General features: G+C 40.5%; 1 protein-coding gene and 1 long non-coding RNA gene across 2 annotated transcripts in view; one reads left to right on the top strand and one right to left on the bottom strand.

The window, feature by feature from the left end:
- Positions 1 to 11,092, top strand: part of SPON1 (spondin 1) — a 206,069-nt gene extending 194,977 nt beyond the window's left edge. Inside the window, exons 9-16 of the mRNA XM_075094884.1 lie at positions 99 to 239; positions 610 to 685; positions 2,941 to 3,123; positions 3,454 to 3,624; positions 3,735 to 3,902; positions 4,774 to 4,938; positions 6,243 to 6,506; positions 7,332 to 11,092. Of these exons, the coding sequence (XP_074950985.1) occupies positions 99 to 239; positions 610 to 685; positions 2,941 to 3,123; positions 3,454 to 3,624; positions 3,735 to 3,902; positions 4,774 to 4,938; positions 6,243 to 6,506; positions 7,332 to 7,495 (1,332 nt within the window). The 3' untranslated portion in view covers positions 7,496 to 11,092. The remainder of the gene's footprint in view (positions 1 to 98; positions 240 to 609; positions 686 to 2,940; positions 3,124 to 3,453; positions 3,625 to 3,734; positions 3,903 to 4,773; positions 4,939 to 6,242; positions 6,507 to 7,331) is intronic.
- The window catches only part of LOC142057929 (uncharacterized), a 363,120-nt gene that overhangs the window by 72,711 nt on the left and 273,045 nt on the right, over positions 1 to 17,364 (bottom strand). The gene's annotated exons all lie outside the window — the stretch shown is intronic.

The following is a 17,364-nucleotide window of genomic DNA, read 5'->3' as shown; positions in this document are numbered from 1 at the left end:
GTTAGCATTTTGGAGAATTTTTTATTTCTACACATGAATTATATTATTAATAATACATATTACTTTCTTTTTTTAATATTTTTTCTTTTTATTTGCAGTCTCCTAATAAACCTACAGTGCCTCAAGAGAAGATCAGGCCGCTTACAAGCTTAGATCATCCTCAAAGTCCATTTTACGATCCAGAAGGAGGATCTATCAAGCTGGTAGCCAGAGTTGTCATTGAAAGAATTGCACGCAAGGTATAATATATATAAAAATATAAATAAATATATATAACATTCGCAAGCAAGCAAAAAAACCCACTTCATAAACCAAAACAAACAATCCTTCCTGTCCCCTTCCCCCCAAATCTACACTCCTTCACCTATCCACAACAAAGATAATGGCAGAAAAGGACTAAAACTGTTTCTTAAATTTAAAAATGTCTTACTACTTCTGGTAATTGCTGCATCTGCTTAGTTGGGGATTTTTTTTAAAGTATGTGTAGGAATTAGAAGAGAAAAAAGTGCTGCAGATGCAATAGTGCCTCACAGTATACTGTTTTAGCCCCTCTTGCTGCATACATGTATGAGTTTCCTATATCCAATCTCCACAATAATTTCTTTGCAGGGGGAGCAATGCAATATTGTACCTGATAACATAGATGATATTGTGGCAGACCTAGCACCAGAGGAGAAAGAAGAAGGTACTTTTTAAATTAGTTTGTGCCATACTAATTTATATTTTGTTCCATTCTCTACTGTCATTTCTAGATAAAGTACAAAACTGACTTAGGAGCAGAAGTCCCACTCAGTGCCAAAAAGTGATTTAGGTTTTCATCTTTTCTTTTATCTATTAGCCTTCCCTTATACAGCAAAGAAATAGCATGTATACCTGGAAGATGACAATAACAATAAAAGCAATAAGAGAAGCTTTCTGGGGTTCAAATAAAAAGATTTTTTTTTTTAAATGAAAGTTGGCAATCGGTCTTTTTTTTTTTTTGGGGGGGGGGAGTTAAAACCAGAGAAGATAGAGTGCAGGAGGAAAGAATGTATCCTATTAGCATCTAAAGCACTGGCCAGTTCTGTGAGGGACAATAAGAAGGGCTTTTTAAAATACATTAATGGCAAAAGGCAGGCCAGAAATAACATTCGCCCATTGCTTGGTGAGAACGGTCACCTCACAAGCAGGGACATAGACAAGGCAGAGATGTTTAAGCTTTCTTTGTCTCAGTCTTCAACACTGATGGTGGGTGCAGGGACCTCCAGAGCCCTGGGCTAGAGAACCATGACTGTGGGAATGATAAACTCCTAACAAACCCCAAACTTGTGCAGGACGTGCTGCTCCAGCTGGATCCCTGTAAGTTGACGGGGCCTGATGGGGTTCATCCAAGGGTCCTTAAAGAGCTGGCTGATGTCACAGCAAGACCTCTCCCAATGATTCTTCAATGCTTTTGAGAATCTGGAGAGGTCCCAGTTCACTGGAAGCTGGCAAGCATTGTCCCAGTCTTCAGGAAGGGCGACAGGGATGACCTCAGTTACTACAGGCCCATCAATCTCACTTCTGTGCATGGTAAAATTATGGACAAGATTATCCTGGGAGTTACTGAAAAACACCTGAAAGAGAGTGCAGTCACTGGTCCTAGCCAGCACAGGTTCACGAGGAGAAAGTCCTGCCTAACAAACTTGATTTCCTTCTATGACAAGGTTACTATTACCCACGTAGTTGACCAAGGGAAGGCAGTCATTGTGATTTTTTGGATTTCAGTAAAGCTTTTGATACTGTCTCTCACAGTATCCTCCTGGACAAAATGCCCAGCACACAGCTGGATAAACACGTCATCAGTGGGTGAGCAATTGGCTGATGGGTCGGGCTCTAAGGGTTATAGTAAATGGGGTTACATCGGGCTGGCGGCCGGTCACTAGCGGGGTTCCACAGGGATCCATCTTGGGGCCGGTACCCTTTAATCTCTTTGTAAATGAGTTGGATACAGGACTGGAAGGAATACTTATTAAGTTTGCTGATGACACAAAATTGGGAGGAGCTGTTGACACTCTTGAGGGCAGAGAGATCTAGACAAATTAGAGAGCTGGGCAAACACCGACCATATGAAGTTTAACAAGGGCAAGTGCCGGCTTTTGCACCTGGGGCACGGCAACCCTGGATGTACAGACAGACTGGGGAACGAGAGGCTGGAGAGCAGCTCTGCAGTTCTGGTCAATGGCAAGCTGAACATGAGCCGACAGCGTGCCCTGGCAGCCAAGAGGGCCAGCCGTGCCCTGGGGTGCATCAAGCACTGCATTGCAGCCAGGTGAGGGAGGGGATTGTCACGCTCTGCTCCGCGCTGGTGTGGCCTCACCTCGAGTGCTGTGGGCAGTTTTGGGTGCCACAGTATATTAAGGATATAAAGCTACTAGAGAGTGTCTAGAGGAGAGCCATGAAGTTGGTGAAGGGTTTAGAGGAGAAACCATATGACGAGTGGCTGAAGCCACTTGGTTTGTTCAGCCTGGAGAAGAGACTGAGACCTCATTGTGTTCTACAGCTTCCTCCCAAGGGGAGGAGGAGGGGCAGGTGCTGATCTCTTCTCTCTGGTGACTGGTGATAGGACCTCAGGGAAAGGCAGGAAGATGTGCCAGGGGAGGTTTAGGTTGGGCATTAGGAAAAGGTTCTTCCCCCAGAGGGTGGTGGAGCCCTGGAACAGGCTCCCCAGGTAGGCATCACGGCACCAGCCTGGTGATATTCAAGAGGCACTTGGACAACGCCCTCAGAGATATGGTTTGAATTTGGGGTTATCCGGTGCAGGGTCAGGAGTTGGACTCGATGATCCTTGTGGGTCCCTTCTAACTCAGGACACTCTATGATTCTATGATAACTTACTAGCAAGTAAACACCAGCCAAGTAAAGAGAAGCAAACAGAGGACAATCTATTTTTAATGTTCACTGCCCTTTCTTACTTTTTAGATGACACCCCTGAGACCTGCATATATTCAAACTGGTCCCCATGGTCAGCCTGCAGCTCTTCTACCTGTGAAAAGGGCAAGAGGATGAGGCAGAGAATGCTTAAAGCTCAGCTGGACCTCAGTGTGCCCTGTCCAGATACCCAAGATTTTCAGCCATGCATGGGTCCAGGCTGCAGTGATGAAGGTAATCATTGCAGAGAAGAAGAACACCTTGTAGTGTTCACTTTTCCTTTAAAGTTCTTAAAGCTGTCGGTTGCTCTATGACTTGGGTTATGGCAAACAGAGGAATAAGTGCTGAAGAATACAAATTGAAGCTGTCTGGTCAATTCTGCAGTTCATCTGAGTTGCTGCATGAAGTACGCAGAAGTATAAAGGAAAGGAGCAAAGTAAGGAATGGAGGAGAGGATAGAATGTGAGAGGCAGCATAAAAGTAATACTGCACACAAATGGGCAACTACAGATTTATGAGCAAGTGTGTTAATATTAGCAATTGAAATGGTTCTCTGTGTTTTAGATGGTTCCACTTGCATGATGTCTGACTGGATTACGTGGTCCCCCTGTAGTGTTTCCTGTGGGATGGGAACGCGATCTAGAGAGAGATATGTAAAACAATTCCCTGAAGATGGCTCTATGTGCAAAGTGCCTACTGAAGAGACTGAGAAATGTATTGTAAATGAGGAATGTTGTAAGTATTTTATTTAGCTTTGTAAAATTCAGCCAATAGCAGAGGCACTGCTCAAAACGCTTTTTTGTGAGCTTTACTAGAGAATTATTTTCTCTGTCCATTTTGAATAGCCCCTAGCAGCTGCCTTGTCACTGAATGGGGAGAGTGGGATGAATGCAGTGCTAGCTGTGGCATGGGTATGAAAAGAAGACACAGAATGATCAAGATGACTCCTGCTGATGGATCCATGTGCAAGGCAGAAACTACAGAGGCAGAGAAATGCATGATGCCTGAATGCCGTAAGTGTCCATCAGTTTATCTCCTCTGATACAGATGCATCATTTCTGACACATCGCTTCACCACACAAAGAATACAGCTAAACCAGAAGCAATGTTGCTTTTTGTACTCCATAAAATTAGATCCTTTAGGGACTGTGCATTGAATACCACATTCACCAACAGAGTGAGAGTATCAGTAAAAAATATTCAGTGGTATGCTATTACTGTATTACCCATACAGTGATGTGTACATTAGCAAGCCATACATAAGCAACTTTATGGAGTATGAGCTATATTTAATCATACAGCTAGAATAAAACAGTGCCCTCTCCTTTTACCCCATGAACAGTTCAGAAATTGAGGTGCTCCTTTTGTGCAGTCAGCTAGCCTCACCCTTACTGTAACTATTAATATTGTTATTAATTTCTTAAGAAATGTTAAGGTATTCATCAAAGACAGAAAGAATTAAGTTTAAAAGGATTCTTGTTAGATAAAATGGGGAAGTATTGCATTTTAGACTATATCAATTTGACTTCCAGTCCTGTCCACTGCAACAATCTGTTTTTTTCTACAGGAGTTGTGATTGAAACATACTTTCTTAAACTATTTATTCCCCAGAAGCACTGGGATTCTGCAGATTTGAATAAGATATAGAAAAAGATAGCAAAGAAAATGTATTAAAACAGAGCAAACCTTTCAATATAGTGTTTTCCAAACTCCTTCAGCAACATCATTCAGCCTGTGATTCTTTTCGTCCAAAGTGACAACAAAGTATAATTAGTCGATGACAGATAGGACATAGTACATTTTTCCACCTGTATTATTTTCAAAATGTATACCTTTGTAATTTATGTATAACAATAATTTATTACCTTTTTATTTTCATGTTAGATACCATCCCCTGCCTACTCTCTCCTTGGTCTGAATGGAGTGACTGCAGTGTAACATGTGGGAAGGGAATGCGAACCCGGCAAAGGATGCTGAAATCTGCTGCTGAGCTTGGAGACTGCAACGAGGAGCTGGAACAAGCAGAAAAATGCATGCTCCCAGAATGCCGTAAGTGTGGGAAACTCGCTGGAAAGAGGAGGCCAATTATGTGCACAACAGTCTATGGGTCAAAACTCTTGTCACCATTTTTTAGCATCACTTCTTAGGTAGGAGTGATATCAACTATGGATTTTTAAATTTTTTGTATTATTATTATCCTGCACTTTCACCTATTGAGAGCTGGAATATGACCATGTCTTAATTTCAGCTTGCCTCACTTAACCCTATGCTGATGGCCAATATTGCTTTGGGCATACGGTTTCTGCGTTTTTAACACACTACAACTTCAGGCAACAGCTTGTGCACTTCCCAGTAGTAAATAAGTCAGAACTGTAAAACTGGTTTTTACTCAAATGCAGAATGTGTGCCAGGAAGGAAGGAAGGAAAGAAGGATTAAAATCACTTGTGTGGTTCTTCTAGCTCACAGAAAGAGCACAAAAGAGGATTGCTCCATCTTTGATACATCTCTGAACTGTATCGTAACGTTTTTACTGATCTACATTCCTTTGCATCCTGGAATATCATATGAGCCAGTGGATGGTGTGGAGACAGCTGCATTGATTTTTTTTTTTACCTTACACCACCAAAATCCCCCACTTCTTAGGAGGGGCAAATTTCTAGTTGCTTTGCAGTCATTGTGAAGCGTGATAGCCCAAGGCACTGCTGCATGAATAAGATATGACCGCTTTTAGTGTCCTGTTGTCAGCTGGTTTATGAGGCTTTATAACTAATTACTTTTTTTTTTCCACAGAAAGTATTGGTTTAAAAGGCTTTTACACTGTAATTTGCTAATGCAGCTTTCCTTAAATAATGGGAAATATCATTTTGATTATTCTTCACTGGGGCTGTAAGTTCTAAGCAGTGCTGAAGGATGAAAACTTAAGGCATAATGGTATTAGTGAATCTTGCTTGTTACATAACACTATCAGTAAAACAAAGCTTATATCCGAGAGGTATCAGATTCTTTGTAAATATAACTTAATTTTTAACAGCTTTTTGATATAAAACAAATATATGGGTGGCAAAATTGAAGAAGGCACAGGGGAATTATTTGTATGTTCTTTGTAATTTTAGTGATCCGCCAGCACCATTCTTCAAAAAGGAAGTGAGGAAAGTGTCAAAGAACAGGTTCTGCTAGAAATGGACTCAGAAAATTTTGACATGTAGCCTCACAGCATTTGCTGAGAAGACTGGAGGCTTAAGTTGTGTTCATGTGTTTAGGGTGTAAAAACTCATTAGGCACATCTGTATGTTTCTTCTTGACCTTATGCTTAGACCGCCAGCTTTCATGTACCATTTTTTATTCTTTGCAGCCATCGACTGTGAACTAACGGAGTGGTCCCAGTGGTCCGAATGCAATACCTCATGTGGGAAAGGCCATATGATCCGAACAAGAATGATTAAAATAGAACCACAGTTTGGAGGAACAGCATGCCCAGAAACTGTCCAACGTACAAAATGTCGAGTAAGGAAATGCCTGAGAGGTCCAGGTATGGAAAAAAGACGCTGGAAAGAGGCCCGGGAGAAAAGAAGAAGTGAACAAGCGAAAAAAAATATAGATAGTGAGCAATATCCAGGTGAGTGAAACCCTATTTTAGTATGCTCATGTCTTTTTGTCTTTTCTGCATAGCAGGAGTTTGTGAGCAGCTCCACTTCATGCTGCAAGAACATTTTCAGCATTTCAGCCTAAAAAAAGTTTTAGCAGTAAAGCATAGCCACTTTCAGTGTTTGCCTGTCACCAAAAACATGCAACGTAAGTTTAGGGCACAATGGAGAAAGGCTCACATCTGTCCACGTCCCATCACTGAAAATATTTTTCCTTCTTCACTACAAAGTGTGGAATGTGAAAAAAGCTTAGAATTTAGACTTGTCACGGGACTGACTGAAATTTCTGCAGAACAGGGTGATAATCTTTGCATCCAGTTACCTTTCAACTTTCAAGTATTTGTTTCTGGATCCAATGCTGAATTTCAAAACTGAATTGATTTCCACCTCAATAATCTGATTCAAACTCAGACTGCTTTTTCAATAAGGGACGCTATTATCAAGCACTGATGCCTCAAATCAATAAAACATAATATCTTGTGGTATAGTTTACATTATCTGGATATGAATTACTGATAAGTCATGGTTCACACTTGTCTGACATTTAACAGTTCCTTAATTTTATCTGTCTTTTATAATGTAGATAGTAATTTTTAAAATAAATTTTTCAATGTTTGACAAATGCACCTGTGTTATACTTAACTAGGGTTTCTTAATTCCTACTGTAATAAACTAGGCAATATGCTATCTTAGATTCAAAAGAGGTAGCTATGCACGCATGTGTAGTGGTACACATATTGAAATATGTAGGTTAGACTGAAATACCAAAAACTTAATCAAATTACTTATTTTTTCAGTTTGTAGGCTGAAGCCATGGACTGCTTGGACAGAATGTTCTACACTCTGTGGAGGTGGAATTCAGGAACGCTACATGATGGTAAAGAAGAGGTCCAAAAGCACTCAGTTTACTAGCTGCAAAGACAAAAAGGAGCTAAGAGCATGTAATGTTCATCCTTGTTAACAAAACACATGGCTTCCAAGTGATGCACTCTGAGCTAAATGGAAAGTCAACCTTGGTTTGGTTTTTAAAACAAAAAAAAAATATAAAGTGTATATTAGTTTTCATTTTTTGCAGTGTGGTTTGCTTTTTAGTCTTGCTGGTGCAAGAGATATATTTTATAAATATTTCCTCACAGATTTATGCTGAGAGTAAATCTTTGGTACTCCAGCCAGCCCTTAATGCATAAAAATAGTTCATCATTATGAGTCATTTACCTAAAATACAGACATAACTGTGGACATGGAATAGCCATATAGAAATACTGCTTGTAAAGACATGGGATGCATGCATGCTAACATAACCAAGTGACGTTTCTTATGTGGGAGGAGTTGTCTCTCAATTTGATTTTGAAAATCCAAAGCAGTGCCTACGTGATTATACAACTATGCCAAGGAGTAATTTCAGTAATGCTGGTTCAATAATATTAAAGGTGCATGTTTATCTTTTTACATTATTGGGTTAAGCTGATAGTTAGAATAATTATCCTATATACTTTTCTTCACATGGATGTTATGGTCCATGTGACACAGTCTTTGTTTCTTTAAAACTTAAAAAAGGAAATTATTTGTGCAGCTCAATAGCGATGCCTGCCCACTACATAGTCACAGTCAAAACAGCACAAAAAGAAAACACATGAATGTCATAACTAGATGCCATATTCTTATATTGGGTCTATCCACTGCATCTCAAAATGGATACAGAACTAATAGAAATTGGTCCAAACAGAGAGTCGCAACAGCTGTGTCACGGAAAGACATCCACATGAGACACACAAAAATATTAGATCCAGTTTTGTGAGGTTGTTAATCATAGGTGAAGAGAGAAAGAGGTTTATAATATAATAAGGAGAGAAAGTAGAGAAAAGGTGAGCCAGGTTCTCATGCATCTAGTATAACAAAGGGAAGGAAGCCTCTGAAATGAAACAATGACAGCCTCTTAAAATATTAATTGCAGATTGACACAAGAATGTATTTACAGGAACGTCATTTATGGTTTTTTACTCAGAGTACAGGAGGATCTAAAAATTACTAAATTTGTGAGAATTACTCATTTGTAGATATACCAGCCAGGATAAATGTCTTCCCTGACCACTTGAGTGATCAACAAACCACCTGAGATTAGAAGAAAGCTCCTCACCATTCTAATTGCTTTTGCTATTTTACACCATCTCCTGCAGAGTTTAGCTCTTGTCCCTACACATAACCAGGTGTAGGACCAGCGAGACCTTGGGCTTCGCTTGCGATTGGAATAAAATACTGTCCTGTAAGTGTAACAAGTTAACACTAAAGATGAGAGATGAAGGGGATGGGTTCCAGGAAAGGCAGCATACACCTATGTCTCTACATAAGTAATAACTGCACTGAAAACAAAGACTGTTGATGGTGACTCTTAAAACAAGCTTGAGAGAAATGAATGGAGAAAAAATGTTTTATAGTGTCTTTAAACCAGCCTTAAGTAATTCACTTACTTGCTTAACACTTGGTCACAATCCTGAAACCTGACAGCTGGGTTTTACTGTCTGCATTTGGTGTGAACCACAACCCACTGAGGTCGTTCAACTTCACCATCACTACCCTGGGAAATTCCCTCATTACCTCCCTGAACCTGAACGGGTTAGACAGGCTGGTTGCATTACACTGTAGGGCTTTTCATCATTTCTCCACCCAACACTGCAAGGGCTGCTCAGGACTTCCATAGCTGCTGCATCCCACCCCCCCTCAAGGTATTTTACTCCTTTTTTTAGATCGGGAATGAAGGGCAGGCCCAAGAAATAATGGAACCAACTGCAGTGTTAAGCCTGTCCTGCCACTGCTAAATGAAACGGGTGCAAGCCCATAGTGAACCAAACCAGGAGAAAAAGGAATATCACAAAGTTTAATGCTAAAACCAAACCTTTTACATTTTGTACAGCTTGGCTCATTTAATAATATTAATTCAAATAGTTTGCCTCCTTCTGCCGGTTGAAAAATTCTGCAGTTTATATCTCTATAGCACTGTCATTACAGTGTAGCAGCAAGACTGTCCCTAAGTAACGTGTTTATGACTTTATCTTGCCCTTTTATAAGCAAAAAAAAAAAATCCCAACCAAAAAAGCAGTGCAGTGATATAGATACTGGAGGAGTGACCAGCTGAGCATAGAAACAGATGGTTGTAGAGAAGAGCTACAGCGATTAGTGCCAGGTGCTCAGCCAGGGCAGAGCTATGTATGCAATCAAGACCCGCACAGCCTGACAGAGGCTATCCCAGCTGAGGCTAATAATTCAAAAAGTAACCTTTGACTATGAAATATGTGACAGAATGGTTTTTGTAGGCTTGGATCTGTGAGAGCTTGGGGCAGAGGGAGCAGAAGGAAGTTTCGCCTAAACAGAGAAAAGTGTTATAAGTTTATGGACTCTATTTTATCTCACCAACCCTTACCACTTCTTCAAGTTAATCTAGCAAAACCACACGTGTTTCTGCAAATAATCAATCAAAACCAACGTTGTTATTTTCATTTTCATGTTTGTTCCAGTTCATCAAGCTGTTGTCTTTTAATTACTCCCTTTGCCAAAGGCTACATAGTCCAAATACACCTTTAGGTATGTAGGAAACACAAAACGCCTTTCTGAAAGTGCCCACAAAATTGTCCATTAAAACAATCTGGCATTCCTTTCACTGTGGTTCTTACTAATTTGATTCTCCTTCTACTTTGTTTTCTCTTAGAAGGCTGTTCAGTGTGATTTCCAGTCATTTCTCCTAGGCTCATTAAAGTTATGAATGTTGGAAGCTTTTTTTCCCCCACCTTGTTAATACGTGCAATGACAATGTAGATTGCACTGCATCAGAAATGTGTGATCGTTCCTGCTTAGGTTCAGCTTTTCACACTGTTTCTGTTGAAACATTTTACAAGTCACTTGTCTTTCTTCTAACTTGATACAAAAGAAATATTTAAGCTTGTTACATTTTGTAAAAAAAAAAAAAAAAAACACAAACAAAAACAAATTAAGAAAAAATAAGAGGTTGATTTTCTATTCAGAAAAAAAGCTCTGATATACAATATGTAGAATTATTGAACTGTTACTGTAAACTTTCTAGTAGTGTAATAGCCACTGATTATCCGTCAATAAAAATGAGAACTGTTATCGCTCTTATCTCCTGACTAGTACTGCTGAACTGAAAGCACAGATATCACTCCAGTTTTGTAGACCTCAACTACCGGATTTTAGCGTTGTCTGTATGGGTTTTTTTCTAACATACAAACTGTAGAAGCCTTTCACATAATAATTAAAAAAATTAGGGGCTTAAAAAAATGTACAGTAGGACTCCGTGTGTGCAGCATTCAATTTAAACAAATTTTGTTTGATTGCATTTTTAGATTTCTTTGTTGTTTTTGTTTGCTGTGGAATTATGAAAAAGCTACCATGAATATTTCTTACCAAAGTCTTGTGTAGATGTTTTGTAGCTGTCTGGCTAACACGTCGTCATCATCATCATCATCATCATCATCATCATCATCATCATCATCATCATCATTATTATTATTATTTTGGAATAAAGACATCTTTACTATGAAATTTACACTTGTATGAGATTCTGTTGAACTAATATGATTATGTGCAGCAAAAAAAACCAAAACACACTTATCAATATAAGGAGTCAAGTCGCACTCTCATTTACACTTTACTCCTGTTCAAGCTAACGGGATATGTGGAGTGAGCTAGATTTTACTAAAGCCAGTCATTCTTTCCACTTGGAAGTTATTTGCATCAAGTTTTTTGTCAAACAGGTGGCTGTTCATTAGAAAGCACAGGGTAACCTACGGTCATTGCTCAAATTACCCTGTATTACTCTCATGCTGTTTTGTTGCTGGTGGTGGTGGTTTTTTAACTAAAAGAGAAACTATTTAAAAGAACACATTTAAAAGCCTGGTGATACATGAATGGAAAAATTGTTTAAAATGAGCTTTCAAAGAGTCTGAGATTTTGTGAAACTTTCAACTGATATTTTATGCTACTACAAGACAGGTTAGGTACGCTACAAGTGTGAGTACCTCACGGATAAGTACACAGAGCCGTACGGCAGTTAGGGGGAGCCACCTGGCAAAGCTGCTGCTGTAGAAATGCGACTATAAGTGACATCTTGCAGCCAGCTAGAAGGGACTGGCATGTTCATGAATAATCCCTATTCTATAACTAAAGCGTAACAAGGCTGAGGTGGACCTAGAGGTAGTTGCTTGGCAATGACAAGCTAGGAGTTGCTTACCATAACCAAAGGCAGAATCTAGTCCAATAAAACTCCATAGGCATTTAGAAAAATGTTCGGTATTTCCAAGCAGCTGTTTTGAGGCAGGTTTGTCAGCATGTACAACAGCAGCATGAGGCACCCAGCAGTGCTGCCTACTTGCAGCGCGCTGCCTACCGACTGAGTATCTCTGCTCCGGTGGTGCTGGGCTACTTGGAAAGGGACCGTGCCTACAGCCAAGCCCGTCCCTACAGACACTCTGCCATAGCATCAGCCAATTTTTTTTTGGCCACTTTTAGAAGCACAGAGACAGATTAACTCACCTTTCTGTAATCCCTGCTTTAGTTTGTTGCCAAATAGTGGAGTTTTGCCAAAAATTGCTAATCCTCTTGTCTTCAAATAAGACCAACAGCACCAAGTCCACCTGGCTTGAGCAGAGTAGTCACCACAATGCCAGCACCAGTGGTGTGGCTTAGCAGGACAACTCAGCTGGGCACTTTCACATCATGTATAAGCGACGGACAGAGACCGACTTTTCCAAAGGACAATTTACCAAGTGACACAACTAACTTGTTCTCCGGTAACAATGTGAAGCTAAGTGAATTTATGGAGCAATTTAATTTTCTGGCTTACTGACTGGAGAGACAACTAGACCCACAATCATGGTCTTATGGCCCATAAATCAGTAACAGACCAGCTTTTCCTCGGCATGGGTCACAGAGCACATGAGTCAGCACACTGACCAGATGGCCTCTTTAAATCCAGCCATCCGAGGGACTGCTTAGGCCCTACTTGACAGTACGCCTGGCCTAACTTTGGATGCTCTCCTTTGCACAGCCAGTACACCTAAACATAACCAGCACAGCAGAAAGATAATGGGTAGAGCAGGGCCTCAGTCATGCTTTGTAATATGAGTAAATCAATTACCTCTCCTTCCAGAGATAGCTGCCATTCTCATGGCCACAGATACTGTGTTTCTGGAGTGGGGGGGATGGACAAAAACCCTAGCAAAACCCTGAAATCATGCACAGCTCTTAGCAGAAAGCTGAAGCCTAGCATTGCAGTCTAGTTCACAGCTATCATTGCCATGTCTGATATAGTTATTAATGCCTCAATATATGGTCACACAGCTATGCTCTTAACTGCAAAGTGAACTAGTGTGTGGGGGCGTGTATATATGGTATACAGTGCATACATACACAATCTTTTTTCTTTTCTACTTAGTATGCCGCTTCCTAACTCTGGTGGGGACAGGATGATGACAACCAACAACCTTCACCAGTAAATTGATATGTGCTTAAAAACCTCTTGCGACCAAGTTTCAGGCCCTTAGCATTCTTTGCTCCACATGCAAAGCCATTTACGATCTTTATTGCACCACTTTCAACTTTGGGACTCAGTCACTTCATGCAGTGTTGTGCAAAACAAAGCAATTACAAGCCACCTGACTGACACCGAGTTCTGCCTCCTCTGGTTTCCAAAAGACAGAACAGTTTGTGCCATAACTGATGGGCACATTAACTGCTCAGTAGGCAATGACAGTTTTCCACATGTGGGCTAGATAACTTAATGCATCTAAAATGCCGGTGCTTGGGGCTCTGTATTCTTCTCATCTTCTTCATAAAAGTCCTAGGGAACATCATTTACTACACCATCAGTAATAAACTTGCAGACACTGACAGGAAAGTTCACCTTCTCTGCTTAGTTATCACATTTGCACAAGTGGAGAAAATGAAGGCTCTCATAGCTCCCAATTTGCTTCCTTTTAATTGGCGAATGGCACAGTATTTTGAACTAGGGCTTTTAAAATATACATTTGATGTAAGTTTCAAAGAAAGGGCAAAAGTGGTTTCTGAACATGGTAAGCATGTCTCACCAACCCTCTCAATGCACCATTTGAACCAGCAGCAGCACTGCAGGCGCAGGCCTAATTGCAGCTCAAGACAGACACCTCTTAGGGAGTCTATCAATCAAGTTTGTATGGCAGCATTTGGGAAACTGCCTGCTGTCCTTGAAAGGCCAAAAAACCCTTCATGACCCCTCCATTGTGCTAGCTACTGCCTTAGTGCACTTCATGGACTTAGCCTCAAGGCTATCCCAATCACCACAGTCACAACAGTGCCAACTCAACAGCCTCTCCATGATGCTTGGATGGGCCAAGAGATGATGCTCTAGAAGGCAAGCCCAAGGGCACTGTACAGCAACCGCCTTTTAGGGCATATCAGCCATTCTAGGTTCAGGCACAACAGGTGGGACTGTGAATCCCCAACATAGTGAACAATCACACTCTTGGTGCTCACCCATTCACACTGGCAGTAACCATGGGAAGAGGAGTTCCACGTGCAAACAAGCAGCTATACTATTTAGAAAGGTCAAAACATTTACACTCGATCCCAGCAGTCTCCATTAAAAGAAAAGACAAAGTATTGCAAACATGTAGTCCAGTTTACTTTTCTATGACATGTTTCAACTTCTAGTTTATATCTACCTTAAATATCGGGAATAAGCATAAATAGCTGTAAATGTATCATTCTGGGAGAACAGAGCGTACAGTGGTACACAGAAAAGAATATTGATATCAATCTATGCACATACACAGGCTTGAAATGGCTTTACTGGACCCCTACCTACTAGGCAAATAAAACCAGAGCCCACTAGATGGCACTGGAAGGCAAGGATAAAACCCCAACAAAGCAGTAGAGTCTGTGCACAGTATCCCTGGCTGCAAGGATCTGCACAGGCTGCAAGTCAGCATTTTTCGCTCTATATGCCAGCTCACAACTGCTGACACCAAGAGCCTTACCACGGCTTAGCTGCCTGCAGACATGCCAGGCACCTCTCAGGGAGACATGCATCTTATCCCGACCTTCTTTAACTAGCTATAGAAATGCTACTGGGCACAAATTAGATGGGAAATGGGTGAGGGGGAGGTAGTGAAATGAGCCCTTGAAGCCACAAACCCCTTTGGCCTGCTCTTCCAGTGAGGCATCCGTACCTTCCCTTAGAGAAAAAGTGTTTTTATGAAACTTTGGAAGTAGCTACTTTTAAGAAATCCTACAGACCAGGCAATAAACTACTCAGATAGACGGCAAGAGGTCTAGGGCATTAAACGCTCCTGCAAGGGAGGGCAGAGGAGATGAGATTTAAAGCCAGCCTCCCCGAGTGCTCGTGCCGGGGTGCCGGGGCTGGCAACCGAGCTGAGTCTGGGGCTGTAGCCAGGCTTCCCGAGCCACTCACGGAGGAAAACACATTGGTCGAAGCCAGGGTTAGAACCACGCACAGGGTTTTGAGGCTGCTGTTACTCAGCAGTCATTTCGGGGCCCAGTTTCTCCTCGGGTAAGGTTTTCTGTACTCAAGGCAGTAAAACACCTGTTACAGTGGTGAATAAAATAATGCCACCACAACTATTTTATAAAGATAAGCACTTTTCAAGTGAAAATGGTTTAGAATTTTTAAGAAATCTGAACGACTTATTACAACCTTTGCACAGAAAAGCAGCCCCAGACTTCACCTGGTTGATTTGAGCACATTGGGCAGCTACACCACACAGTACTCCTACCTACCTAACATCTCTTCTGTACTTATAAAAAGTGTAACTTACAGGACTGGAAAGTTATTCTCTTTTTGAAAAGCATTTAGAAAGCATTGCCTTTGTGAAAAGCCATCCAGGAAGAATTACTGTGTCATGTGCAATGATTCATAGACCATTTATAAATGGCAAAGTACTCTTTACCATTTAACACAAATAATGCACCAAAAAAAAAAAAAAACCAAAAGAGAAAATCAGTAATACTTATTTTGTACAAGTTTTAAGTCATGTCCAAAGCCATGTCTAGCTTCATGCTGCCAGGCAGCATCCCTCTCTGTCCTCCTGTAAGCACAACCTGCAGCAGTAAAGCTGTTTGCTGCATTATCTAAAAGAGATCGATGACAGAAAAACACCCTTGAGGTTTTGAGTTCGATGTGTTTCAAGAGCAAGAGCAAGGAGGCCTCGGTTCAAGATGTTTTATGCCTTTCTTGGGAAAATAAAATTAAAGCATTAGCTTATGCCACTGATTGAGTAGAGCACATAAAGTTTTTTGGCTCGGAGTCAAGAAAGGGAAACCAAATCTGAAAAAAATAATCTTTTGGGGGGTAAATAGAACCTTAAAAACTTCATCAGCAAGTACCAATTTAGGAACATTATCACTGCAGTTGAAGTTAAATATTTTAAATGTATTGATTAATTTTATATAACTATTTCAAAACAGCTTTTTCTCCTTTTTCACCTTAAAGTACATTCTAAAATTGAAACAGTCTTACCAGTCAAGAAAACAGTGGCCTTGTCTACTTCAATGTAATTGGAAAAAAAGACAAGTTTTAGTGAGTCGCCTAACAAAGCAAAACATTTCAAATTCTTTCTCAGAAAAGATAAATTAAGAAATATTCTTTTTTCCATTTTTGCTAACTAGAAAAAAATTCAATTATAAATAAGAGCATCAGGAACGCATATTATTCCAAGTAATAGTTACTAAACTAATTCTCATTTACAGTAGGTGCTGCTCTAATAATTAAGGTACAAATTTTACATTGGCGATTAGAATACACAACATACAAAGAATACTCCTAAATATTTTATGACCTATTAAAAGAGCTTATTTACTCATTTTAGACTTTAAAATGTAAAATGCAACTGCCAGTCAACTTGATATTCCTTTAAAACATTAGATTTCTCACTGAGGCTTCTCTTTTCAGTTTATACTCAGACCATTAGGTGAAAATTTATGATACGCACTGGCTTACAGAGCATCCTGCTTGCAACACTGCAAGAAGGGAGAAGTTGTTGAAGGAGTAATTCATGAGCAGAGCTGTACTTCCACATGGTCTTCTCTGACCAGAGGGCTAACAGGACACATGGAAAATAGGTTTACTCTTTTCTGTATTCCTAGAAGCTGAAGTGCAGAATTCATTCTGAAGTAGTATTAAAAATCTGTCTGGAGCTTGATGTGCCTATCTTCTATATGTCTGTTTAATATGTTTAAATACATTCACAACTAATGGTTTGCCTCCCTGAAATAGTTTGCTCCCAGATGCATTTTTCAGCGCTTTTCATTTCTTTGGTGACCAAAACCAGACTAGCTTCTCTAACTGGGGACAGCCCGGTTATTTCTGTCCTGCTGCAATGATCTTCTTGCTTTCTATTTATAATTAAAAAGAAAAATTACAGAAGAAGAAAACAGAACTGACTGTACGGAATACACCTCTAATTGAAACATAGGGGGTTTATTTTTGTTTCATTAATTACAGGAAAATTAATTCCAATTAAGTTCTTGAGTTCCTTAAATTAATTGCTTGACAGTCTTTCCAAAAGAAAGAAATGTGCAGAAAGGAAACCTATAACCTCTGGATCCAGACCAGGCTGGGGTCCCCGTCTGAGACTCCTCTACTGCGTCTGCAGGCGGCAGCATGGGAGCAGTTATCGAACACGGTGGCTTTTCCCAAACCACTCACGCTCCAGCAAGTGGCTCAGGCACAGAGCAGGGCAAGGGAGCAGGGCGATGAACAGGAGCGAGCAGAGCTTCCCGTACATCAGCAGAGTGCTTTCGACTTCAAGAGAGCTACGAAGCTAG

The sequence above is a fragment of the Phalacrocorax aristotelis genome, chromosome 5 (assembly GCF_949628215.1).
Source record: "Phalacrocorax aristotelis chromosome 5, bGulAri2.1, whole genome shotgun sequence".
Lineage (NCBI taxonomy): Eukaryota > Metazoa > Chordata > Aves > Suliformes > Phalacrocoracidae > Phalacrocorax > Phalacrocorax aristotelis.
This window is presented reverse-complemented; position numbering and strand designations above follow the sequence as displayed.